Source organism: Medicago truncatula, chromosome 1 (assembly GCF_003473485.1).
Source record: "Medicago truncatula cultivar Jemalong A17 chromosome 1, MtrunA17r5.0-ANR, whole genome shotgun sequence".
In the NCBI taxonomy this organism is placed as follows: Eukaryota; Viridiplantae; Streptophyta; class Magnoliopsida; order Fabales; family Fabaceae; genus Medicago; species Medicago truncatula.
The window spans coordinates 44579932-44606440 of NC_053042.1; the positions used below are offsets into that span (position 1 = coordinate 44579932).

Consider the following 26509-nt stretch of genomic DNA (forward strand, 5'->3'; position numbering starts at 1 on the left):
ATTAGGTATCCTCCGCACGCAATAATAAAGACAAATCCTTCGAGTCTTGTGGACCTAAATGGACGGCAAACTCCCCTAAGAATTTTTAATGCTGCTGCATGCCTAGATAAACTCTTGTTAGGTTTTAATTCTATTAATGTGAAACTTAATTTTCTTCTTCTTCTTTTCAATACATCCCCTCATGCTTAGTACAATTGAGCCAGATGAGAGGATTATGGATGACCTAATAGATAAACTCTTTTTACCATAATAAAAATTGAGTTGTGTCTAATTTAACGCCACAACACCAACTTAGTTGCTGAGTAAAATATTTTATAATCTTAAAATTTTATTTAAAATTAACTTAAATAGATAAAAAAAAAAATTAACTTAAATAGTGTAGTAATTTGATGATACAAGAAATTGTAGAGTATGCTTAAGACTCAGAAATCCAGCTTGTAGAACACAATAATTTAGAACGATACATCTCAAGCTTCATAACTAGAAATAGGTTATACAAAATCCCACTTATTACATGTTGACGAGCTTTATGGTTTTAAATCAAATGAATGTTTTGAAATTTATATTATTGCTCAATAAATGTATTTCCAGCTAAATTGCATGTTTGGTCCTTACGTTTAATTTACGTTTTAAGTTGGTCCCCTACATTTAGAAAGTTTCAAGTTGGTCCCTTACGTTGTTAAGATTGGATTATCAAATCTCTGTTTTAAAAGTCCATGTGGCTAATAGAAACACACACGTGGATAACTTTGAGAGTGCCACATGGACGTTTTCGACAGAGTTACCTCAAAATATGACGGAAAGGACGAACTTATGTTGACATCAATAACGTAAGGAACAACTTGAAGCTTTTTAAACGAAGAGACCAACTTGAAACCTAAAATAAACGTATGGGTCCAAAAATGCAATTTAGCCATGTTTTCCCCCTTTTATTACATAACCATTATTCTACATCAATTGGTATGATCTTACTTCCATGTATCTGCTTTGACATTCAGAAGATTAGCTAGTTACATTTCTCCTGGGAGCATGGTATCACCAGGTAGATCACAAACAGCAATCCCCTGATAAGAGAGAATACAAATGTTTAAATTAAAGTGAGTATCATGAATATGCATAGTTAAAAGAAAAATGTTTGCGTAGACCGCAATTCGGGCTGCAATATTTACCTCGCCGGTTAGGTGAGCCACGCATTTTTTCTCGGCCAATAACTCAGCTTCTGTCTGCAAAATATGATATTTTGACATGAAATTCACAGATAATGCATTTACCAATGTTCAGGCACACTGAATAATCTCATAAAAGTTAAACTAAACTATAGTAACCATGTTTTTTTTTTTTTTTTTTTTTTGTATACCAAATATATGAAATTGTTTTCGTTGTATAAAATATATCAAGTTTCAGACTCACCTTGGCTAATTTCTGTCGTAGGTAGTCATCAAATATAACATCCTTGACAAGTTCATAATCACCATCTCCCTAATGAATAAAACTTTTTGTCATAGAGGAACAAAAGTAATTCAGAAATCATAACGAATGAATAACACAGACACACTTGCCTTTGATCGACACGGCATACTGAAAACAATATCTTCAGCTATTCCATAAGGATTTCCACTGGTATACACCTGGTATTGTAATTGCAAACTGTATGATTGAAGTAGATACCAGAAAACAGATAAGATCAAATACAAAAACTGTTTATAGGCCTTTCAATTGAGCTTTAAAGTTGACGGACTATATCAAGAAACTAGTAATACACGTGAGTGCACACGGGTCCTGACGTTGGTGAATATATTAATGTCACTCAAGTTGCAAAACAAACTTGCCATCTTTCTGGAAAGATCATCCAATTCTATATCAAGTAAATACACAAGGTTGTTTAAGAAATACAAACTTACACCAGTAGAAAACCAATCACCCTCGGGAGTAGGAGTGATCAAAGATCGTATGGCATCAACTATAGACACAGAAGTTGATGCAGCAGATGATCTTCCCCATTTTTGAATAAGCACACCACCTCTCTAACATTCAAACAATAACTTGTTAACTTATTACACAAGGAAACTAAATATTTTCTATTCCACATATTTAACTACATGGATTCCAATTACAAATTTTACCTTTTGAACTTTTTCAGTGAACTCTTCCTCTAACCATTTATGATCCTTAATCACTTCTTTGACGGGCAATCCATCGATTCTGGCATTTAAGAAGTCAGGGACCTGAGTAGTTGAGTGGTTTCCCCAGATCGTCATATTCGAGACTTTATCGTAGAAGACACCTGCCTTCAGGGCTAGCTACACATTGGATTGAAGCAATTCAGAGAACACATCTGTTATTTCTTCTTCTTTGGAACAATTTTTCTTTGTAAAAAACAAAATTTATACGCTTTTATACCTGACATTTTGCCCTGTTCTCATCTAAACGAGTTAAAGCATGGAAATTTTTTGCAGGAATATTTGGAGCATTCTTCAAGCATATTAATGCACTGCATTAAAATACACATGAAGGTTAGCAACATTAGGAACAATAAGGTGCAACTTCTAGTTTACACATGAAGCACCAAGCTGACTTTGTATTGCAAGGGTTTCCCACGACTATAACTTTGACATTGCGAGATGCAACCGCATTGAGTGCTTTTCCCTGTTGTACACATGGTAAGATATAATGTCAACGATATAGTTAACTGTATTTAATAGGAGAACACATAAGATATTGAATACCAATTTACCTGCTCCGCAAAAATCTGCCCATTTATGTCTAGCAAAGCAGCACGCTCCACTCCAGGTCCTCGAGGCTTTGCACCTATTAGCAAAGCCCAATCTGCATCTTGGAACACCTCATAAGGATCAATGCTAATAATAACTTCCCTCAGCAAAGGAAATAAAGAGTCCTCCAACTCCATCGCAACACCTGCATCGTTGAATTAGAACATTCATTTTGAAAAGCATCGGTAATATGGCATATCCTATGATACACGTATACTCCAAAAACGGGGGCATTTTCATATAATACGCATGTACGAAGCTTACCTTCAAGAGCTTGCAATGACCTTTCCGATCCTAATAATTTCAGAGCAACAGGTTGATTTGGACCAAAAACTTCACCAGATGCAAGCTGACATAAAAAATTAACTCAGTGGAACTAAATTGCATGGCCATTAAAGGTGACTGAGTCTGAAACTGCAACGGTTCTGATTTAAATCCAAGATACACTCACCTTGAAAAGTAGATGATTGGAAATCATTCCGGCAGCACCCGAGACTGCAATGGTAATTAATTTCTTCCAGGATTTTGTCTCCTCCTCCTGTAAACACATTGCCCAAACGAAACGAATTGGTATATACTCAATCTTTACATTAAGTAATAATACCATGGAAAATTTGAAACGATGCTAAATGAAACAAATGATTTAGTTCTGAGACGGTGAATCTTTGTATCTAGAGGAGTTAATATGGAGGACAAATCAATTGATTTAACTCCATCTGTTTGCCATATTTGATCCTAAACTGCTAAGACAGCAACCCATAAAAGATACTTGTTACAATTTTCTTTTAGATTTGCCTCAAATATTTGTTGGAAGCATTATGACTAAACAATAATGAAGTTAAAAACTGAATAAGTTCTGTATTTTAGCAGACTGACAACCAATAATGTTCTTGAAGCCTTTTGGCTGTCAATTGGTGTTTCACAATCAAAAGTAATAAAACATCTGATTGAATCACAAACTGAACAAAAGAGTAGGAATCAAACGACGTACAATTGAAGAAATACAATCACCAATTTAGTTCCACTTCTATCTATATAGTATATAGCCTATACACACGATGCTTCGAATTGCGGTCCACACCCGCAATTGCGGCTGCAATATTGCTGTTGTGGTAGCCTCCTCAACGGTGTCACACCTCAATTGTAGTGTGATCTTCAATTACATGTACGGCTGTATCCGCATCAGACGATTTCAGTCACGTTCGTTCAAATTTTGTCACAAAAAATTTAAATTTTGGAACCCCAAATCACAATATGCTTCAGATCTAATGAAAAACCTTACCTTTAACAGTCTCTCAATTGTATATTTCAATCACCTCTCGGTTATCCTTTACAGAGCAAACTAAAACTCTGGTATGGGGGGGTAAATAGTGTAGTGGCCTGGTGGTGCTACATATATAGTTTGTGAAAATTTAAAAATATTTTATGCTGCAACAGTCACAATGCGCGCAGAAATCGCAACGATTGCAACTGCAATTTAAAACCACACTACCGACCTCTATCCCTATATATCAACCAACTGCAATTTTAAATTAACAGGTACATTTATTATTTTTCTTTCAAATATAGCTCTTATTAGTACTATTAATTTTTCTTTGAAATGACCAGTAAAAATTAATGACATCCTATGAAGCACGGACGCTCCTCGGATTAGGGGTGTCCCTGTGTGGGACATGGATCGGTGTCCGACACCAACATGACACCTATAATTACATTGAATTATGTCATTTTCTCAAATTATTATCCGTGTCGGTGTCTGTGTCTGTGTCCGTGTATTATGAATGGCATCTATATATACAATGATTAGGCACATACTGGCAAAATTCTGCTCCCAAATACCCAATTAAAGAACATATTAATTATTAACAACAAAATCATGCACAAAACCCACAATTTGAATACAAAGCAAGCTGAAACAACATATATATGCGTACACAAAATAAATACAGTAGAGTAACAAGGAATACTCACAGCCTTCAAATCATAGGTAAGGCAGAAGACACCATAGCAATCAGGCTTATTCTTGGGATCCTGTGTCTGTACAGCTGGCACCTGCACTTGACTGAAAAGTAAAAAGAGGAAAATCCATTCAGACCCATGAAGCTGGATTGATCTAAACTTGAATGAAAAAGAGTAAAGTTACTGACTTTGGTGCAACAGAACAAGAAATTCTAGCATGTTGAGTTCTGCGAAGTGGTGCTAAAGTACAGTGATGGTGCCTTGGAAGAGTCCTAGAGAGAAATGAGAGTTGTGATGATGAGTGAAGTTGAGTTTTTGAGTAAGTGTTGTTTAACTGTGTCAGAGCCATGTCAAAGAATCTTAGAATTCAAGAAACACTAAGTTTGTGGTACTTGATAATAAGAGTAGTAATAAAAAAAACAAGACTTTATGAAGAAGTTTCTAAAAGGGTATAAGAAAATGAGAAAACATAAAGAGTTTGGTTGAGAAGTTGCAAAGTTGATGAAGAGAAGTGTAGAAGGAAGAAAAAAGGGAGGGTATGATGGAACAAAGAGGATGGATTTGAAATACAAGTATAAGGCTATGGGAATGACACTTGTCAAGTTACTTGATCACTGTAAACATCATCCACAACTTGTTTTTTTTATCTTCTTCTTATGAGACATTATTGGATTTTGGATGAATGAAATGAAATTACGTACTATTAGGGTGTGTAATTTGTGTTGTTTTCCGCATGTTTTCTCAGGGGGTTAATTGTGTTTGAGATAAGGTCGAATACCAAGTATAAGCACTTACTTTTTTTTAAGTGAAGTATAAGCACTTGCTTGAAATTCAAACTTTGACATTAGAAAAAAGAAAATAAAAATAAAACTTTGACATGTTGTTGGAGACTAATCCCTCTTGTTAGACTTAACTTTAGTCTATAGTAGGTTGTTTTGTATTTGACCTAGTTAAAAGAGAAGCCCCTCGTATGGTCCTTAATTTTGAAGGTTCCGTGATTATTTTTTTTTCGTGAGAACCAAATTTGATTTTTTTTGGAACTATTCTTGACCTGATTATGATTACTATACGGTCAAACTCCAGATTAAGAGACCGTTTCGTATGAAAGTTAGAAGTCAAACTAGTCTACCAAAATTAACATCAAGGAGAATCGAATTCAAGACCTTGAGAGTATCACATCTTAAAGTCCTAAGTCAACACGACCAGATCAACCCAAATGGGTTAAATATCATACGAGTATTGATATACAATACGTATATAATACATGTATTTCTTTCATTTGGGAGTATTTAGGCCTCATAGCAAACCTCATATAAGGTTACAAAGAAACATCAATCTTATTGAGGATTTAAAATGATATTTACACAAGTTACTATTAACAAAATTATCATTCAGAATCTAAATCACAACTAGTTGAACAAAAAATTTAATTATATGTGTCAACCGTAATTTGTACTTTGGTTGTATAGTGTCATACTTCTTGCCAAATGAACAATATACGCAAAAAAAAAAACAAAAATGTTAGAGTAGAAAGTCACTTTGATCTCGGACGATTTTCTCACGATCCAACCTAGTCTTCGATAAAAAAAAAAAAATTATGACATTTTCAAATTAATGACAAATTAGTTTCTATGTTATAATGGTAGAGACTAATTTATATATTGATTTTTATAAAAGAATAAATTAGATCGCTAAAAAAAATTGTTGAAAACAAAATGAGAGTCATTCTATTTATTTGATGATACTTGAAAACGCCATGACTCTGTTGACCGAGTTGCTTACCAAATAAACAACAAACATTAGCAAAGATCCACACACGAAGAACAAAAATCCAATGCTATGTTCAATTCCTATGGTAAATGTTGTTTATCTATGCATTCAGTAACTTGGGTTTACTTTAGTTTCTTCTAGTTCTACTAACTACTATATGTAACTGAATTTAATCACCTTTTCAGGTTTTGGCTCAGGATTTTTAGCTCAATATTGCAATGATGAATGTTTTAGTTTAGTTTGAAGTCACCAACCAATTGAGTTTTGTGTGAAAAAAAATGGGTTTATCTTTTTATGTCAGATTTAGACATCTCTTACCTGTTCTTGTGTGTCTTGTTACTATACTTGTTTTTCAATCGTATTGGAAAACATTTTCTCTCTTGGATTTGTCTAGTAGATTCATTGGAAACAATGTTACTTTACAATCTAATTATTCATTTCAATATGAAGTGGAAAATCATGAAAAAGAAATTCACAATTTCAATCAAAAAATACTGCTTGATGATTCCACACAGAAGGTTAGAGAATTTGATGAAAAACACAATATTCAACACCAGAGAAAAGGGTTTCCTTCAAAGGGAACAAAAGGTCTGAATGCAGATTGGAGCATTTATCATGATAATGTAAAAAAGTCTTCAAATGGAAGTGGAATACAAAGTATGGAAATTGACCCTCAAAATAAGGAAAAACCTCAGTTACTGAAAACTTCTTTGTTGGGTTCTTCGATCACGATGCAGCCAACTTCATTAACTCGGCTGTACTCTCAATTGATTCAAAGTTTTAATTCTTCTTCTAGGGTATGAACTATGAAGTTCAGTTTTTGTTGTTCTAACGTACGATTGAATCATTGTTGAATATGTATGTACTTCTAATTTTCTCATTTTATGTATTGATGACAGAAGCCAAAGTCGTCTTCGCAACGTGACCGTGAACTCTTAGCTGCAAAAATAGAGATTGAAAATGCAAATGTCTTGTTGAAGTCTTCAGGACTTCATGCACCTGTTTACCGAGAAGTTTCCAAATTTTCAAGGTACACTGACAGTTGTTCAATTTGTTAGATGTTAGCTGTATACGATTGCATTGTAAACTATTCTTTTTTCATTCTTATACTCTCAGATCTGTGTTGCAAGTTGTCCTGTATTTTTTGCTTAACATGTTACTTCAATAGATTTGGCTCAATTTTGGAAATTTCTACAGTGAATTTCAAGAAGTCGTTTGTTATTTAGGGTCTGTTTGAATTGACTTATTTGAGCTTATACACTTACATAAAAACTTGTGAGACATTTGGGAGAGCTTAGAAACAGTCAAACAGCTTATAGCATGGCATGTCCACGAGTTTTTTAGCTTATTTCAGTAAGCTCTCCATGATGGCTTATGAAAACAACTTAATAGTTTATATGAAAATAGTTTTTATTTTATATTTGGTTAGATTTCATTTATGCTAGCAATGAATATGATATGGACGTTATTCCATTTGTTGACTCGGAGACCCCAAATGTTCCTGTTAATCAGTTCATACTTAGGTGCGTGTTCTTTCATAGATAATTGAAATGCTTTTTTGCATTTGTTCTTCAGGAGTTATGAACTGATGGAGCGCAAGCTCAAAGTTTATATCTATAGAGAAGGAGAAAAACCAATATTTCATCAACCAAAGATGAGAGGAATTTATGCCTCAGAGGGATGGTTTATGAAATTGATGGAGGGAAATAAAAGGTTCATTGTGAAGGATCCGAAAAAAGCTCATTTATTTTACCTTCCGTTCAGTTCACAAATGCTAAGGGCCAATCTTTCTGACAATAAGAAGATGGAGCAGTACCTTGACAAATATGTGAATATAATTGCCGGAAAATATCGTTTCTGGAATAGAACTGGAGGAGCAGATCATTTTCTCGTTGCCTGTCATGATTGGGTGCGCTTCTGATACATCACTGTGATTACTATTTATACAACATAATATTGATAAGGTTCTTATTTTATCCTTATACAAAATGCTTTTAAGCTATTGGCATTTATCAATTAAAAAACCTGATCAGTTACCGTATAATGGTATTGATCAAACTTAAAACAAGGTGCTCAAACAACTAACATATAGTTGGAGGAAATGGATTCCCTGTTGTAACTGTGTCACGTAGTTAGAGATCTCAGTTGTCTTATCGAAACCGCCATTGATATCATTTTGAATTAATTTACTAATTGTGTAGTTTCATCTTATATATCGAGATTCATTACTGCGTGGAACTTTTAGTGTAGGGAATTCAAGTATGTCATGTTTCTAGGATGATTGGCAAAATTTACCACTAGTATAGTTGTGCAAATACAGAATTTACCAAGTCTGGGAATAATATTCAGGCCAAAATCCCCATATCATCATAATGTAATAATGTAGTGTCCCTTTACATCACTGAGTGTGATGCAAATTAAAAGCAAATTTGATTTTTTTTTTGGGATAATTTTAGATTAGTGCTTATGTACCTTGTCAAATGGGAAAATGGATCAGTGATTCCATGATATATTACTTCATATTGTTGAATATGGATTTAAGGCTGCATTGCATTTTTTTGCAATACTAACACAATGCGACGTATGAAACTGCAGGCTTCCCGAATCACTAGGCAACCAATGAAAAATTGTATTAGGTCTCTTTGCAATGCTAATGTTGCTAAAGGATTTCAAATAGGAAAAGATACTACTCTACCTGCTACATACATACATTCTGTGATGAATCCACTAAGAAAAATTGCAGGTAAACACCCTTCAGAAAGGACTATACTAGCCTTTTTCGCAGGAAGCATGCACGGTTATCTCCGTCCAATCCTACTCAAACATTGGGAGAACAAAGAACCTGACATGAAAATTTTTGGCGCAATGGCACGTGATGCGGAAGGTAAAAGAATTTATATGGACTACATGAATAGTAGCAAATATTGCATATGTGCTAGAGGTTATGAAGTTTACTCACCAAGAATAGTTGAGGCCATATTTTCCGAGTGTGTGCCGGTGATCATATCAGATAATTATGTGCCCCCTTTCTTTGAGGTTTTGAAATGGGAAGCATTTTCGGTATTTGTTCGTGAAAGGGATGTCCCTAATCTTAGAAGCATACTTCTCTCAATCACAGAAGAGAAGTACTTGGCATTGCATTTGGGAGTAAAGAAGGTTCAACAGCATTTCCTGTGGCATAAAGTTCCTGTCAAGTATGACTTATTTCATATGATTCTTCACTCTATTTGGAACAATAGACTTTCTCATATTAGACTCAAGTAATGATATCAATGATGTAAACAAGTAGAAGATGTAAATAGATATATGTATATCTTGTTTTGTTAATTTTTATGATGTTTATTGATTTATCTGAGAGTTACTTTACACTTCTATGTTTTATAATGCACCCTATCCGGAAGTACATTTATGGACGAAAAAACACAGTTTTCATTCGGATTTACCTATCCGGAAAACAAAATAATGGTATTTGTTTCTCCAGGTTTACACATATGAAGTACTGTTAGGGTTGGGAAGCACTCTTATCTTTAATCTTCAAGAAGCATAAACGACTCATAAGTATAATTTGCATTACTTTTCATGTCATTGGTTTCTATTATTTAGTAATGGCTATTACATTGTTTAGATTATTAACCAATTAGCTTACCATTATGCCAAAAAATTGAAGCAGTGGACTCACGCCTTTGAAAACAAGGTGCAATTCATCAATAATACTTGCATAACATATTCAAAAAAATTGTTTTTGTAATCTATCAACTTAGTCTCTAAAATATATGAAAATCTATCAATTTAATCGATGCTAGTTTAATAAAAGAGACTAAATAGATAGATTTTACATGCTTTTGGAACTATAACATATTTACATAACTTAGGACTAGATTGTTTAAAATAAAATAAAAAACTTAGGAGTAGATTGAAAAGGGTGCGTTAATTTAAAACTAAATGGATGATTTATTCATTTCTTTATACTAATGTGTAAGACGGTGACATTAATTGAGTAAAAGAAAGATGATATTCAATATGGTCCCATGAAAAAGAAGATCATCAGCGCTCTTATATTTTTAATTGAAAAATAAATATTTCTCTACGATATCACTGTAGAAAAATCGATACGTCTCTATCAATGACTAACTAAAAACATATATTAGATATTGCTCATTTAATTTTCACTCTCAAGAGACCTTTCACGAAAAATAATAACGGACATCTTATTCCCAGAAATATATATATAAAAAAAAGTGTTTGATCAATCGTTTAATTCCTAGTATTGGTCCCATCTCTTTATCCTCTTTGAGAGAATTGATTGAGTAAATTGAGGATCCATGATCGTCATGTGTTTATAGATGCATGCTAATATAACTATTTAATTTTAGCACTAAAATTTACGATAACATATTTGTATATATAAACTTTTTCAGTCTTTATATTTTTATATGGCGAAATGATAAATCATCAGATAAATAAATTTAAGCTTGAGTGGATATGATTCAAGTATGCAATGCATGTACGTAATAATTCAATCCTACCTCCGTCCCAATTTAACTGAGCTCTTGACTCATTTCATACTTATTAAGAAAAAGTGTATAAGTGAAAGAGAGAGAAATGGTTTTGAGTGCCCTTATCAACCTATTGGTGCATTCTTCTTTATCATAAATGCAAAGTAGAATATATTAAATTGAGAGTTGTGAAAGTAGTATTAATAATTGTAAAAAAATAATTAATATTATATTAAAAAGTGAAATGAGACTATTTTTTCGCAAATAGTTCAGTTATTATAGGAGGGGAGTAATAATAAAGCTTAGAAACTTCAAGAGAGATAGTAGTTGATAATCAATGCTTAGATTTACAAGAACCCTTGCAACACTAATCTTTCACATTTTCTAAGTTGAATGTGCAGTCTCAAGGTTCAAAGAACAAATTCCAAGACCTTGGCCTCATTTTCCGTACATTATAATTATTGTGATCTTGACTATATTCTATGGTTGATGAAAAGAATATTCATTTTTCAATTTATTTATCTTGGCCTATGTAGAGAACGTCAAGTATATATCTTCTAGCTAAGTTTCACTCTCTTTGCCGGCCACAAAAATACAACTGTCTTACTAACCTTAACCTCAATACTTATACAACTGACATGACATAGTTAACAATGTTAGTCCTAGTACTTTACGAAAAATATACTATAGATGCTGTTTATGCTGCATACTCATTTTGCCACAGCTACACTACATTAGCATTGACAATTAGCTTAACATATCAATCAATTTTGCAGGGAAAAAATGTCAGGAGAGGAGATTTGGTCATCCGCTGAAGAAGAATCCGGTGAATCTCTGTCTCCATTTGATAACAGGAGTGGCTACAATCCAAGAACAGGAATTTACCATTCTCTTGTTAAGCTTGAAACCAAACATGAAATCCCAACAAAGCTAGATCTCAACACTGCAACTCTTGTGCTATCACAGTTCTCACAAGGAGACCTTGCTGATGCAAGAATTGCATTCATTGACTTAAATACTGATCATAGTGTAACCTACGGTGAGATTCGTCGATCAGTTTATTCCCTTGCAACAGCTTTGTTCCATGGACTTGAGATTAGAAAAGGCGATGTCGTGTTTTTATTGTCTCCAAACTCAATCTTGTACTCAACTATATGCTTGGCTGTGTTATCAGTTGGTGCAATTCTGACCACTGCCAACCCTCTCAATACTAAGTCAGAAATTGCAAAACAAGTACATGATTCAGGTGCTAAACTAGCTATATCGGCACCAGAAGAGTTACACAAATTGGTCCCAACTGGAGTTCCTACAATTCTCACCTCAGGGACATCTGATGGAAAGTTTTTATCAGTTGAAGAGTTAATAGAAGGCTGCTATGATTCACATGAGTTGCCACATGTTCCTGTGGAGCAATCAGACACTGCCGCTATACTTTACTCTTCAGGGACTACTGGAGTAAGCAAAGGTGTTGTTTTGACACATGCAAATCTCATAACCATAATGAAACTACTCTGCTGGTCTGCTGATGTATCTACAGCACAAGACGATGTTTTCCTCGCCTTCATTCCAATGTTTCATGTCTATGGACTGATGTTCTTTGGATTTGGCTTGTTGTGTGTTGGTGTTACAACAGTTTTGATGCAAAAATACGATTTTCAAGCCATGCTTGTCGCTATCGAGAAGCACAAAATTAATAACATACCAGCAGTGCCACCAGTGATCCACTCATTAGTGAAACATGCTAGCAAAGATGGTTGTGATTTGTCTAGCCTAAGAAGAGTTGGCTCAGGAGCTGCACCTTTGAGTAAGGAAATGTCACTGGAGTTTAGAAAACTGTTTCCTTGGGTTGAACTAAGGGCGGGTTATGGACTAACAGAAAGTTGCGGGGGAGCTACGTTTTTCGGATCGGATAAAGATGCTAAAGCTCATCCAGAAGCATGTGGAAAGTTGATTCCAACTTTTTGTGCAAAAGTGGTAGACATTGAAACAGGGAAGCCTTTGCCTCCACTCAAGGAAGGAGAGTTATGGTTGAAAAGCGGTACTATTATGAAAGAATATTTAGGAAATATTGAGGCAACAACTGCAACAATTGATTCAGAAGGTTGGTTGAGGACAGGTGATCTTGGTTATATTGATGAGAATGGAATTGTCTACATAGTCGAACGAATAAAGGAGCTAATCAAGCACAAAGGGTATCAGGTACTCAAATTCATAAATAGTTTAAGTTTCAATAGTGAAGTTTTGTTGCACTTGAAGTTAAATTAGAATATCAGTAAATTCCTTTAGTTCTAAGGTATCAAATTGAGTTTGGAACGGTTTTAGTTTTCATTAATACATATGTGGATTGCTTGTGTCAGGTAGCTCCTGCAGAACTGGAATCTGTGCTGCTAAGTCATCCCCTTATTGTTGATGCAGCAGTTATTCCGTACGATCCCCTCCGCCTATTTTCACTCTTATTTTCATTCTCTCTGTGACTTTCTTATGTGGACAAAAAATGTTGCAGGGTTGAAGATGAAGAAACTGGGCAGATACCGATGGCATATGTGGTGAGGGCAGCTGGTTCTCAACTAACAGAAGACCAAGTCATTCAATTTGTTGCAGGCCAGGTAGGCCACTCTTGGCTCCTGATTCCATGCAGTAAAAAAATCTGCAGTCGTTGTAATCATTGTTGCTTAGTGGTTGGATGAAGATCAAACAATTCATATTTTAAGTTTGTATTTTAAACTTGATTAGTTAAGTTAAATTTTAAATTCATATTCTGACTTCACCTAATTAGGTTTAAGATGCAAAACTGAAATAAAAACCATATGACATTCATCCAACAATCTAGATGCAATAACTGCAGATATTTTACTTCATCAAGTCCATTTCTGCTTCTCTTAGCTCCTGCCTTCTCGTTTTCCTATAGTCATTTTAATTTCTCTCTCTATTTTTAAATTAAACTAAATTTGAGAATTTTCAGGTGGCTCCATATAAGAAAGTGAGAAGGGTGAGTTTTATTGACGGTATACCAAGGTCAGCTGCTGGCAAGATATTGCGAAAAGATCTTGTTTTGCAAAGCAAATACCAGCTTGTTTCTAAGTTGTGAGTAACTTGGACACAAACGATTGTGCTACAGAATGTTTTACTCTTTCTTCAATTAATGAAGTGGAGTTCAAAGCGAGGAGAAGCCACCTTGTAACAGAAGGGATCAAATGTTGTTTATAAGCCTAAAGAAATAAAGTTATGGTGTAATGTGAGGTCACCGTAATGTGAATGCATAGCTAATTTTGATAGTTCTAGACTTTATTCATGTCCCGCTAAGAATTTCAATTTGTCAGTAGACTATGTCTAAAACTTTGGTTTAGTATAAACTGAGTTGGGGAAAAAAAATAAATCCATCCCACAGTCACGGACACAGTGGAATCAGAATTCCAGACATCAGTAACTAAAATAAATGCTTGTTGTTTGCAATTTGAATTTGAATCTTGTACAGTTGTGAATTGTGTACTCTAGTGTTCTCATTGAACAAATATGAAAACAACGAGCAACAAGCATAGAATGGTGCTCCATATTTGAAATAATTCAACAGCAAATTTGAAAGGTTCACTCCAATCTTGGATTTAGTTGTTGATTGAAATTATAAAAAAAGACAGTGGTGGATTGGTTGCCTAAGGGAGAAGAATGATGTTCGCTTTCATATTTGTATACTGAAATAATTCAAGACATGAGCAAATATGAACCACCAGCCAAAGGGAAACATGTCATGACTGATGATCATATTTCCCTTGATGATATTAAACCTACTCATCCTGTAATCATTCTTGTGTGAATCAAACCAAAACCCAAGAATGAACACAAGGACCGCCCACCAAATCAAAGAATTCCATTCTGTAAGACGATAATATAGGTTTTGCCAAAGAAAGAAGTCATCATGCTTGAAACAAAATGAAATTAAAATCGCGTTCCTCAAGCAATTGAAAGTAAAGTACTAATTAGTCAAATTAAATTTGAATAAAACAAGTGAATAAAATGTTAATATTCGTACTCAAATATATGAAATGAAAGTAAATCCTGTAGAATATAATGGAAATAAGAAGTACGAAATGAACCCGACAAAAGTAAACCTATTAGAATTACGAATTACAAATACAAAAAAACCTTGTATAACCATCTTTTGAAAGTTGCAGTCCATCAAGATTGGAACTCAACATCTTATCCATCATGCATTACAATACAAGATGACCGTCCAAAAGCTCTATAGCAAGGAAATGGCATTTTCTGCACGAACTAAAATAAAATAAAACATTCGGTTGCTTGTAAAAAAGTTGAAATTCCCATGAATAAACTCCAAAATCAGTTTAAGTGGCCTCACAATCTTCATTTTTCACTCCCACCAAACAATCGCCAAACTCCACCAGAACTCTGCCTCTGAGCAGTTGCAGCGTGCTCCATCTCCTGGTCAAAAGCAGACTTCTTTTGCCGAAGAGCCTGTACCTGATCTTCCACAGACTGCATTGATTCCAGCAATTTTTGGAGTTCTGTAATTTTGGCCTGGAAACAAACATTACCTATAAGCTTAAATCCTACACAACTATAAATCCATTGTTAACTTCAAAGATGGGAAAGTGAATTTTAACCTCCAGGTTAAAGCATCTTGATCGCTCAGCCACAAGTTGTCCCTGGACTGATTGGAGTTCCTGAAAATACCAATTTAACGGTGAAAACTACAATTATCAATAAATTTAGTGTGCCTTTGCAGTGAAGTCGTAATACATACCTTGGTCAATTCAGCATGATTATTATTTACTTCATGTATCTCACCTCCAAGCTTAGAATTTTCGGCCCTGACTTCTGTAATTGATAATTCCAATAACCTCTTTTCTTCTTTAATGGCTTCAATTTTAATCGTGACATCAGTTTGATGATGACCATTTACAGATGACTTGGTATTTATATCATCCAGTTGCATGAAATCCAACTTCTCAGATTTAGACAATGCATAAGCAGAAGAAACAGAAGCTGCAGCGGCTGCAGCAGCCGGTGACTGGAAAATCTTTGGACGCAAAGTGTCCTTTGCCTTGGGTCTCAAAACAAAAACCTAAATTTACACAGTCCGTAGTCGTCAGTCACAGAAACCACTACATGGAATGCACCAAACTTTTAATTAAAAAAAGTGCACTTAAAAATATGTAATACTAGCAAGTTCAGAATTTGTGGCATATAGCATGCCAATTGCAATACACGGTGTCAGGGTAGAAAATTAGTCTCTAGTTTGATTGAACTAAACCCAATCAATTTGCATAATATATTAATCAAACCTTATCTCACTAGCTTCCTATGTGGATAATAATTGATGCAACTAGGTTTATTAGCAGTAAAACCAATCCTAATCTTAGTCACAGTGCTAATAGTGCAAGGTCTTTCGAATTGACTATCTTCTACGTGAACAGCTTTTCTTGTTGATGTCTTATGACCAGATATCTTCACTCTTAATCTTTTTGTTTTTATTTCTTGTATGTTCACTCATCTACCTCAGCATTTTGATCTCCACAACACTAGGTTTTTGCTTTTGTGGAAATCAGGAAACGTCACTACTACCCAGCATTGACTATTACGGAGAATCACCAGGTCTTGTAGTTGTAGGTAGCTATCCAGCAAAATTATCCGAGTCAAGTTGCAAAGGTAATAGCCAATGTTAACAAACACAAATAGCTAACTATTCTAAAAAACTGAACCAATGATTTTCCTTTACAAACTAAATTGGACTTGTGTTATAGTAGAGCATAATTTACTTGAATTCAATAAAATCAATTAACCAAGTATTTCACCCATCTCCATTGTAATATATATATATATACACACACACACACACACACACACACACACACATTTCATCCATCTACCATAATAACAATAATCGTTGTTAAGATTTTAACAACAAATGGTATTTAATTATTAAATACTCAATGTTAAGATAGAGATGAGATTCCTACATACCTCATTGCTATACCTCCCATTGTAGCCACCAAAAGCAAACAGATATGTTTCACCATCAATGACTCCTGAGCAGACACTAAGACCCTGATAAGCAATGAAAACTTACATCACATATAAATCAATACGCAAAGGGCGTAAATCATTATCACACTTTGTTTGCATAAGCAATTGCTGACACAACTACTACCATATTTAATTATATATAAAGAGCATCCCCCCATTTTGATTGATTATCTACTTAGCAAGTTATAAAAGTTAAGGTCCTACTTTCTTTCATCTTATCGCTGTCCTATCTATTTTTCATCTTCAAAGTTGCCCTTTGGGGCTGTTGCTATGCCTCTCCAAGGTGGCAGTCATTTCTGTTCTCTTTTGTATAGTTTTTGAGCGTGTTTTCATTCAATAAATCCTTTAAATCTACCTGGGACTTTGGCAGACATGAGGAATTGTTTAATAAAAGGATCGAAGTCCAAGATGATTGGAATGAGATTCAAAATCCAATCCTAAAATGCAAAGGTAACTAATCTAGATGTATCTTCTACAACTTTGGTAATGACTAATGAGGGCAAACAGAGCTAATCAGAAGGTCTCAAATGTGGGCCGAAAAGAATGTGGTCCCCCCTTGCAGGAATGATATATATATATATAACAAAAGAACAAAATAATTTTATTCAATAACAGGTCTTGGAAAAGAGCGAATTTACAATCCTCCATACAACAACGCACCTGGAAATATTAATAAAAATATAAAATGGATTGATTGCAGAAAGTAATTACCTCACTAGAAAGTGGATCTTTTTGCTTCACAACATTCAATACTGACCAAACAAGTTTAGACATGTTTAAGACCAGGGTTTCAGGGCAACCTGTTTCGAAAATCAGATAATCATACATCCATAAAAAACATAGTTTCATTGATGTAGATAGCTTGACGTACACATAGTTGACGTCGATAATTAATTTAACTGCCCCTTGCTTGTAAGCAGTTTATTATGGTTCATTTAGAAATAAGGAAGCAAACTATATTTTGGAGTTTGGGGTTTATGCAGCCCTCTGATATATTTGGATTGAGCAGGATGCCTTCACATCCTTGGAGGGAGGCATTTTTCCCCTAGATTGCGCTTCAAGATAGGATTGTGTTTAAAGTTTCATGCAGGTGCTAAGGCCAATGCAATTTCTAGTTATTATTCTAAAATACACATGAAGTGGACTTCCATGCAGCACTGTTGACTCTCGCTTTGTCACTATTTTCTATTTATCTTGATTTAGTACATACCATTTTTGTTATCGCCACCACCAACTATGAACCAGCTTTCATCAATAGTGATACCAGCATGTCCAGCCCTGGGAGATACTAAATCACCTTGAGATTGTGGTTGGGACCATTCCATCTGAACCAAATGAGATTGTTAGATCATCAGATCGTTGGTGCTAAACTTGTAACAATGAAAGAAAGAAAAAAACTTTGAAGATCAACGGCCAAAACTAAAGCATTTTTCATGATAAAGAAATGTGAATTATAAAACTAATTTGAATTTTGAAGTTTAAAAGGAATATCAAAATTGGTCTGTACTTTCATTCCATGTAAACGAAGTAAGACCATAACCATTATGTTTCCAATGAAACATGTTCCACTTCAAATATCAGGGGATATGAAAGGAGATCTCTGAAGATAATAGTTGTTGTCAAAAGGTGCAAAAAAGTGTAAGAGTTGTAAATATGCACAGTAGTTATCAACTTATCATCAATACCAAACTACCCAATGGACAGCAGAAGGTCCTTTCTAACTCAATAGCTAGGACCAAGACTAAATGACAAAAACTGAGGGGGGGAGGAAAGCTCAATCAACGAACACTCAAACTGAACACACCCGTCTATTTTGGCATAAGATGCAAAAACCAAGCCATGTAGTCTATCAAACAGAATAGTACAGACTCTTCGCAGGGTCTGCTGCCTCCTTCCCAACATTTCCGTTCAATCCTGACTTGTCTCTTCATATCCTTCCCCCATCATGTTTAGCCCAACCTCCTCCGTAAATTCACTATTCACTTCCTCTCTCTCTTTCAATGCCACGTATGCATTCTGTTATCAGAGGAGATATTATTTCCCCCAACTCAGATTCCTATGGTTATGCTATCACAGCACAGGAAATAGCACGCATGCCTTAAATTCTACAGTCCTTTTTCTTCCGAGTGTACACTTGGGTAATGGGAGGTCTAACTATCATAAAAAAAACCACTTTTGTGTATGAGTGACATACAGAAAAAACTACATTGTGTATGGGTGGCCTAGGAAAATACTGCTGTGTATGGGTGACATGCAAAAATAACTGAACACCCCAGATAGAAGAAACAACCTTATCAAAGCATGTGAAAAAGTTTGAAAATAACATCTACTCACAGTTTGCAAGTCTAATAGGTGTAGATCATTGAAGAAGACAGAATGAGAGCAACCCCCGAAAATCATAAGGTACCGTTCTCCATGCATAGCAGCTGCATGATCATATCTAGGAGCTGGAGGTGTCTGCCTATCAAAATGCAAGAAAGTGGTATGTTCACACTAAATTTTGCTAAAGCATTAATACATTTTCTGGAAGTGTAAAATAGTTGCTACTTACGAAGTCTTTATCATATCCCAAGTCATACTTTCAAGATCGAGAACATGGACATCATTCAACAGCTTCCTTCTCCTATCCTCACCGCCAAACAATATAACTCTTGAACCAACCAGTGTTGCAGACTGTCCCACACGGGCTACCTGGAAAAATAGACTGAACATTCAAATGTCTATCTGACCACAATCAAATGACTCCCACATTTTTTAATGGATACGAAGAAGAAATATTGCGCAGATTGAATATCCAAAAAATATAATTAAAAAAGAAAAGTATGATAAAAGATGTAAACAGAACAGCAACAACCAACCCTTACCCCTTCGCTACAAGGGTTAGCTACATGAATCAATAAACCTCGTTAGCTTTGTAAACCAGATTTTCAGTAAAAAAATTAAGAGTATGATATTGGTGTCCATAACCAAACAAAAAACTTACACCCAAGGATGGAACTTCTAGCTATAAAATTAATGGACACACTTACCGGAACACTTCCAGAAGTCTTAATAACTCCAAACTGGCATGTTTCAATGTCAATGTATTGAACTACAAGAAATCCAATGAACATTGTGAGTTTTCAATGTAACATGCCATGCTATAATATGCTATGCACATATAGAAAATAAATTAGGCACTTGTATATATTTCTTCATCGTTATAAAAATTAATTTACAGATACTAACCTGTTAAAGTATCAGAAGTGTCCCTTGAACTGCCACCAAGAATAAGTAGTTTCTCCCCCCACCTAATCTGCACAAATTTCCAAATCTCAAAATAAATCAAAACCCAGAGGGTCACTAAAACTCGAGGTTCATCAATTGTGAACCCAAAGTAGTATTTAAAGCTGAAACATGTATGCATGCAGAATGACTTGAGCACATAAAGTTTTACCATATTGTGACCAGATGTGGCTGGCAGATTCTCCTGTGAACTGTTGCCATTATCGTTTCCAGTATCAGCTTTTAGCTTTAGAGAAGACCACGTCAAACTTCTGAAGTCAAAAACCTGCAAACAACTAAATCATGTAACTCACTACAAAGAGTCCAAAATTCAGCAGCATCTGAGCATACCATATACCTGAACATCCGATAAATGCCGACCATTACGACTTCCACCGACAATGTATAATTTTTCATCAACTACTGCCGCTGCATGCTGCAGTGAAAAGACAACACAAGGAATAAGAATCTGGCCCAAGGCTAATGAAGGTTTTCTGCTAAGAAGCCAAGAATGACAAATAAATTTCTTGCATTAAGTAAAATAGTTCATGACAAGACCCAACCAATCATTCGTTTTAATTTTGTATCGTATTCTTCCATCCTCAAATAAAATAAGAAAAGGAGAAAGATAGAGAGAAATAGACCTTATAGCGAGCCGGTGGACGTGAACCAGATACAGTAATGGGTGCCCAATTATCATATGAAAGTTCTTTATGCCAATTGTTGACTTCCATTTCTCTCTGATTCTCCTTTAGTCCAGTCCAGGAATAACTGTTACAGTAGGGATCAATTTGATTGTCACTTCAGGATATAAGATAACTGACAAAAAGAAGCAAAGTATCTCAAAAGACAAATTTAAGTACACATGTAAAAAGATCCAAAGAAATAAATCTTAGAAAGTCATATACAATCATGGACACAAGAATGCAACAAATGTTCAACTTTATATGATAAAGCACATCCATGATACCAACAAATAAAATCAACAAAAAATCATAAATCTTAAATTAAAAGAGAGAATCGACATTTTAAAAAATTAGCATTGGTAATTATTCTAAAACAACATTTATATTTAATAATAATGTATTCCTATTTGTATTAGTATAGTTTATAATTATATAATGGTTTAAATATGATTTTAGTCCCTGCAATTTTAGTGGTTTTTGGTTATAATCCCTTTGGCTTAAAAAAACAAAAAAACACCAGCTGACCCAATAAGCTGATGTCAGTTGAAACTTCGTCCTTCCGCAAGAGTAAATATAAAAGTCCAAGGCACTGGATCTAATTTTAAGAATTTAATCAAAAATATCATGAAAATGAAGACTCAATAGTAAATTAACTATGTAACAAAAAAAATCATATAGTAGTATGCATAAATTATAGCATTATTCCACAGTCCACAACAAAACAAGTACCAACTTCTAGCAAAAAAATCAGGGACCTGAGAACTGAAAAAACTTCAGTTACAAAAATTTCTAACGCAATTCTTAGAGTCACGTGATTTTACGGCAATGCTTAGATAACAAGCAAAATGTATCTGAAATTGGAAATCAACATCGATCCATAGGAATAAAATCACCGCGAATTTGAAATCCTAAGGTTCATATGACATTGTAGACGATAATAGGGAAATTCGAAATGAATGAATTGAGATTGAATGAAACCTGTTATCGGAGAGATAGATTTCAGATCAGATCTGGAAATGGCGTCGTCGAAGATCGGACGGTGGCTGAGAGTTCAAGAGCCACCGTCGAGATCTCAGTTGAGTCGTCGTCGTCGTGCGAGAGAGAGAGAGAGTGTGTGAGTGAAACTTGTTTCGGACACAAAGCAGAACAAAACTCGCGGCAATAACTTACAACCTCTAGTCGTGGTAGTAACAGTAAACTATAAAAGTAAACTACTCTAATTTAGATGAAAAATTTATTTTACTTTTTACTTTTTTTTGTTACAATACTTATCATTTTATTTAAATAATTAACATATCTATAAATTCATATCACTTTTTTCTTTTTGTAGATGGACAAAATGGTAAATAATCATCGAAACTCGCACCCACAAGTGGAAGATTCGGCGTTCGAACCCCGGTCAACGCGTTCGATCTCACAATTTCGACATTTTTATTAGTTGAGTTAAGACTTGTGAATAATTCATATCACTTTTAGTAATGGTGAATCTTTGAAAATGATTAAATATCATCAAAAGCGCTTAGATTATATAAAACGAGTCTCTTTTAAGTGAATTTGGATTCCTCCATTTATCTATTTTTATTTATTGTTCATTTACGCGCGAGATGGACACAAGTGAAGATTAGTGGAACCTATTTTAATAAGTGGATTTTACTTATGGATCTCATGAATCTTTCACATGTGTATATCTCTTGCGTAAATGGAAAATAAATATATGATGGATAAATGGAGGAATTTGAACTCATTCTAACTTAACTAAGATTGATTATTCGAACCCAAGCTTAAATATGTTGCATTTGAAGAATTCATCCCTCGGACGGTGCATACGGAGGATATTAAATGTACACAAAGAAAAACAATGATAAAATACTTTAACCAGTGATGAAAATCATTATATGTGACTTGGAAGAAAAATCACCTTAATTCTATATATTTGAATAATTATATGTACGAATCTGTAGGATTAAGTCTTATAAAAAGGTGGAGTTTGACTAGGCTCAAAATTCCTACGTGCCTATACTATGAACGGTTTTGGAATCCACAAGAGTGTATTATGAGATAAAATACTCGATTGGAGGTATCTTAACTCTGTTTTTGCTAGGTTGTGACATTTTGTTGTTCTGCTGTTTTTCTCCTCATAGTCAAAGTGGTTTGGTGGTCTGTGCAGTTGTTGTTGGAGGGTCCATATTTGGGTGACTGCACTTCTACCAAGTGTGGATAGAGTGTATTGTAGGTGTTTAGCAATCAATTTTTTTCCCTGGTTTCTATTTAGGAGTGCCGCACAGTTTTCTGCTGATACATGTAGGTTGTCATGCGCATACTGAAGTTGTCTTCTATGCATTCTGCTGCAGCGTTGTTAGGGGCAGCAAGGTGTTTGATGTCATGCATATTGTAGGTTGTAGCGGATGTTGTTTTGCTCTCTGTGGCGGGATGGTGTTATTAGGCGTGTACAGATTGTGTTATGTAATGGGACCGAATAGGTACAACTATGGGACTGAAATCTTGTAGTTTTTACTTTTGAATTTAGCGTCTCTTACGCAGTTTCGAAACAACTTTGGATGTATTTGTTGTTGGGGGTTATAGCCACATTTATGTTTTCGCTGGTTTTGTGACGGTTGTTTTTTGAGATGTCACGCCTATATGCGTCATGCTTGTTTTTATCCTCATCTCTAAGCATCTTGCTAGAGTTTGGTTTTAATAAATTTTGCCGATTAAAAAAAAAGTCTTATAAAAAGGTGAAATTTTTATAACATGGTGAACCAAGTTATGATCAAGTGTTTTGAATAACAATCTTAAGTGGATGGAATCTATTGGGGAAAAAAATCATTGTACGATTTTTTTTGTTAGTTGTTGAGAAAAAAGAACATATTATTTATTTATTTTTTTGGTAGATGAACATATTATTTTCTTAAAAAAGTAAATTAAGAAAAATGTATCATAAAGGATGGAAATGAGAAATAAAAATTGACAGCAGATGGAAATGTAATATGAAAGTTCACAAAAAAAAAATGTATTTTCATGAGTTTCATTACAAAATAACATTTCTTTCGATTCAATAAAGATTAGTGTAAAAATCATGGATTAATTCATGTTAAGTAAATAAACAAAATAAAAGAAAATACCTATTATTGTAGGCCACATACAAAGAATATTTTTTAGAGGCACAAAGTATATTCTTGTGGATCGTGGGCGATTCTGTCCAAAAAAAGACGTGGGAGATTTTTATAAAATAAAATGTCGAGCTAAGAAAACGGTAAAAATGATTAAAGTGATTTAACTATTTCGTCCTAACCATACAGAGTATATTATTTATTTAGCTTTAAATATGTAAAAGGTCTCTGTAAGTTTGCGCGTTTTTGGTTTTAGTCCCTGTATCTTTTTTTGTTGCGAAACAATCTTTGTATTTTCTTAACTTTTTGAAATTGGTCCTCGCGTCAGTTTCCGTAAAAAAAAAAAAAAAAAAAAGCATTGTTGGCTAACGGTCGCATACGTGGCACTTGATGAGATGGCAACTGCTCTTAGTAGAGGGACTAAAACGAAAAACGCATTTTTACATAAGGACTGAAACTAAAAAAACGTAATCATCAAATTTTTGAAAATTTAAACCCAATTTTTCCACCTTCCTCTCTTTGTTTTTTATCTCTTCTTCATTTCTTCCATGCCCAGCCTCCCATAGCTTGCGCCCTAACAGCAAAAACTCATTTTCTTATATCAAATGGCATCTCATTTAATATGTCAGGGTGTTGTTTGCTTGAGTAGCAGCTTGAACTTGGGAAGCCTCGGGGTTGGGTAACTGTTTTTGAGCAAAATATTCATCTTCATCATCGCCATCATCATCATATCTATGTATTGCTTTAACTATACTAGCCCAAACGAAATCACAAGTTACGACAAATTTAGATAGAAATTGTGGCACGTTGATTTCCTTATCGTTGCCATTTTTCTTCCATTGATTCAGTACATATTTTTTCATCCCCTCAATTTCTTCTTTTCCAAAAACAATAATTGCCTTAACAAAATCTTCATGTTCTTTGGTGATTTGAGTTTCAACAATGAGTCTAGGCTTCCATAATTTTCTCATTGCAAAATAGTCACTGAAGAAAACATTCTCATGTCCTTTTGGTCTCTTAAAACTTCTCTGTCAAAACAAGGCAGTGACTTCAATTTAACTACATTTTCTCCTTGATGGATAAAAGACCAAGATTTCATAAAATGATTGCAACTATTATCATCCATCACGTGGCAATATGTGATGCCAATGCAAATACCATGGTTAGGAAAAACTGTGACTTGCAAAGCTAACAATGGAAGGATGAATGTGTCATTTTCAATGTTATCATCAAACTTATTTTTGTGTGTTAATTTTGGAAAAGGTGATTAGTTTATTTGAGATTTTTTAGATATTGTTTGGTGTAGAGAATAAACGGTTTTTGTCGTGGTGCTTGAGAAATGAGATTCTTTGAAGATACCCTTTATAGAACTGGTGATTATTATGCCTCCAGAATTTGTGTAAACAGGAGTGACAAGATCACTTTGCTTCTTTTTTTCTTTTGTTCCCTACTAACCTTTGTTAGAGTTTCCACAGGTTTGTTGGGAGTGAATTCGTGTTGGTGCCAGGCCCATCCTCTACTAAGTCACCCCAAAGCTCTTTAAGAATTTGGACACTCTTCTCACTAGCCTCGGTGGGTATTGATCTAGAGGTAGTAAGGGGAATAAAGTGTTGGAGATGTCCAAGATCCAATCAATTATGTAACCAATTTTAAATTTAATAAATATTCATTATCTTGTTTACTGTTTAGTGAAATAGTTAATTTGATAACGTCCTTGATTAAAATTATAGTCTTATTATTATGATAGAGATTATGATAATGAGAAACAAATCTTTTATTATTTTTAATCTAAATTGTTCTTGATCGTATTATTATTGTGAGTAGGACATTAATAATTCGGATAGATCAATATATATATGTGATAATCTTTATTGGATAAAGATTAATAAGTCTCATTTATTAAATTACATATATAGATGATGCATATAGTAATGTGATCATTGAAGTGACTCGACTGAGAATTTCTAATGGTCGATATTACCTTAAAATGTCAATAGAAAAATTCTCAAGAAAGAATATAATGATTTTCTTTGACCTGAGATTGTCATGGTAATTAACATGTTATTTATTGTATTTTGATTCTGAACACCTAATACCTTAGGGTGCTAGTTGAAAGGATATTAGATACGATTAACTACTTGTATAATTAATGACTAATCAAGATGGGATCCGTCAATTCTTGGTAATGAGTTTGAACTCTATGATAAAATTAAAACCCTGGCCAGGGAAATTGAATGAAAGAAGAAATGAGTTTCTTAAGTCATATAAGTTAACTTATTAGAGTTTGACAATTGTACCATGCTCTAGAGTTAACAAGAGTTGTAACGACGGAAGAAAAATATTATATTATTCTAAATGGTTCTTGAAAGTAAAGTAATACTTCATACTACCTGGACGTCAAAGAGTGTTAC

General features: G+C 34.3%; 4 protein-coding genes across 7 annotated transcripts; 2 read left to right on the forward strand and 2 right to left on the reverse strand.

Annotated features, from left to right (window-relative positions):
* Window positions 1-415: 415 nt before the first annotated feature.
* Window positions 416-5301, reverse strand: LOC25484827 (malate dehydrogenase [NADP], chloroplastic). Its single transcript, XM_013613831.3, has 13 exons — window positions 4919-5301; window positions 4743-4833; window positions 3223-3309; window positions 3036-3120; window positions 2735-2916; window positions 2576-2646; window positions 2401-2491; window positions 2124-2300; window positions 1902-2024; window positions 1560-1628; window positions 1411-1479; window positions 1170-1223; window positions 416-1064 (listed from the first exon to the last, which is right to left on the reverse strand). Exons 1-13 carry the CDS (start codon window positions 5077-5079, stop codon window positions 1011-1013), a joined length of 1314 nt encoding a protein of 437 aa, XP_013469285.1. The 5' UTR covers window positions 5080-5301; the 3' UTR covers window positions 416-1010.
* Window positions 5302-6409: 1108 nt separating this feature from the next.
* On the forward strand, window positions 6410-9868 carry LOC25484828 (probable glycosyltransferase At3g07620). The gene is made up of 5 exons (XM_013613832.3): window positions 6410-6585; window positions 6686-7297; window positions 7400-7530; window positions 8076-8409; window positions 9096-9868. Exons 2-5 carry the CDS (start codon window positions 6779-6781, stop codon window positions 9762-9764), a joined length of 1653 nt encoding a protein of 550 aa, XP_013469286.1. The 5' UTR covers window positions 6410-6585; window positions 6686-6778; the 3' UTR covers window positions 9765-9868.
* Window positions 9869-11521: 1653 nt separating this feature from the next.
* LOC25484829 (4-coumarate--CoA ligase-like 5) lies at window positions 11522-14455 on the forward strand. Its single transcript, XM_013613833.3, has 5 exons — window positions 11522-11651; window positions 11773-13195; window positions 13354-13421; window positions 13500-13602; window positions 13959-14455. Coding segments are annotated over exons 1-5 (1722 nt in total). The 5' UTR covers window positions 11522-11649; the 3' UTR covers window positions 14085-14455.
* A 544-nt stretch (window positions 14456-14999) lies between these two features.
* LOC25484830 (acyl-CoA-binding domain-containing protein 6) lies at window positions 15000-22151 on the reverse strand. 4 transcript variants are annotated; one of them, XM_039829843.1, is made up of 15 exons: window positions 21967-22151; window positions 20947-21073; window positions 20661-20738; window positions 20475-20588; window positions 20267-20333; window positions 20068-20129; window positions 19590-19729; window positions 19373-19499; window positions 18249-18363; window positions 17750-17838; window positions 16976-17059; window positions 15756-16076; window positions 15616-15675; window positions 15351-15529; window positions 15000-15265 (listed from the first exon to the last, which is right to left on the reverse strand). In XM_039829843.1, exons 2-14 carry the CDS (start codon window positions 21034-21036, stop codon window positions 15356-15358), a joined length of 1521 nt encoding a protein of 506 aa, XP_039685777.1. In that variant the 5' UTR covers window positions 21037-21073; window positions 21967-22151; the 3' UTR covers window positions 15000-15265; window positions 15351-15355. The 4 variants fall into 4 exon arrangements, with proteins under 4 accessions (XP_039685777.1, XP_024640272.1, XP_013469288.1 ...); XM_039829844.1 differs by having other exon boundaries at window positions 15033-15256; XM_024784504.2 differs by having other exon boundaries at window positions 15000-15529; window positions 20947-21121.
* Window positions 22152-26509: the final 4358 nt, after the last annotated feature.

Bases quoted from the DNA above. Each gene is read 5' to 3' on its own strand.
- LOC25484828 (XM_013613832.3), top strand. From the start codon at position 6,779: ATGGGTTTATCTTTTTATGTCAGATTTAGACATCTCTTACCTGTTCTT. The intron at 7,298-7,399 runs GTATGAACTATG...TATTGATGACAG, and splicing joins GTTTTAATTCTTCTTCTAGG to AAGCCAAAGTCGTCTTCGCA. The intron at 8,410-9,095 runs GTGCGCTTCTGA...ATGAAACTGCAG, and splicing joins TCGTTGCCTGTCATGATTGG to GCTTCCCGAATCACTAGGCA.
- LOC25484830 (XM_039829843.1), bottom strand. From the start codon at position 21,036: ATGGAAGTCAACAATTGGCATAAAGAACTTTCATATGATAATTGGGCA. The intron at 17,839-18,248 runs GTATGTACTAAA...TTTTCGAAACAG, and splicing joins TGGTGGCGATAACAAAAATG to GTTGCCCTGAAACCCTGGTC. The intron at 15,530-15,615 runs GTTAAAATTCAC...GTTTGTTTCCAG, and splicing joins CAAGATGCTTTAACCTGGAG to GCCAAAATTACAGAACTCCA.
- LOC25484829 (XM_013613833.3), top strand. The intron at 13,422-13,499 runs GTACGATCCCCT...AAAATGTTGCAG, and splicing joins GTTGATGCAGCAGTTATTCC to GGTTGAAGATGAAGAAACTG. The intron at 13,603-13,958 runs GTAGGCCACTCT...GAGAATTTTCAG, and splicing joins TTCAATTTGTTGCAGGCCAG to GTGGCTCCATATAAGAAAGT.
- LOC25484827 (XM_013613831.3), bottom strand. From the start codon at position 5,079: ATGGCTCTGACACAGTTAAACAACACTTACTCAAAAACTCAACTTCAC. The intron at 3,121-3,222 runs GTGAGTGTATCT...TTTTTATGTCAG, and splicing joins CCAATCATCTACTTTTCAAG to CTTGCATCTGGTGAAGTTTT. The intron at 2,647-2,734 runs GTAAATTGGTAT...TGTGTACAACAG, and splicing joins GGCAGATTTTTGCGGAGCAG to GGAAAAGCACTCAATGCGGT.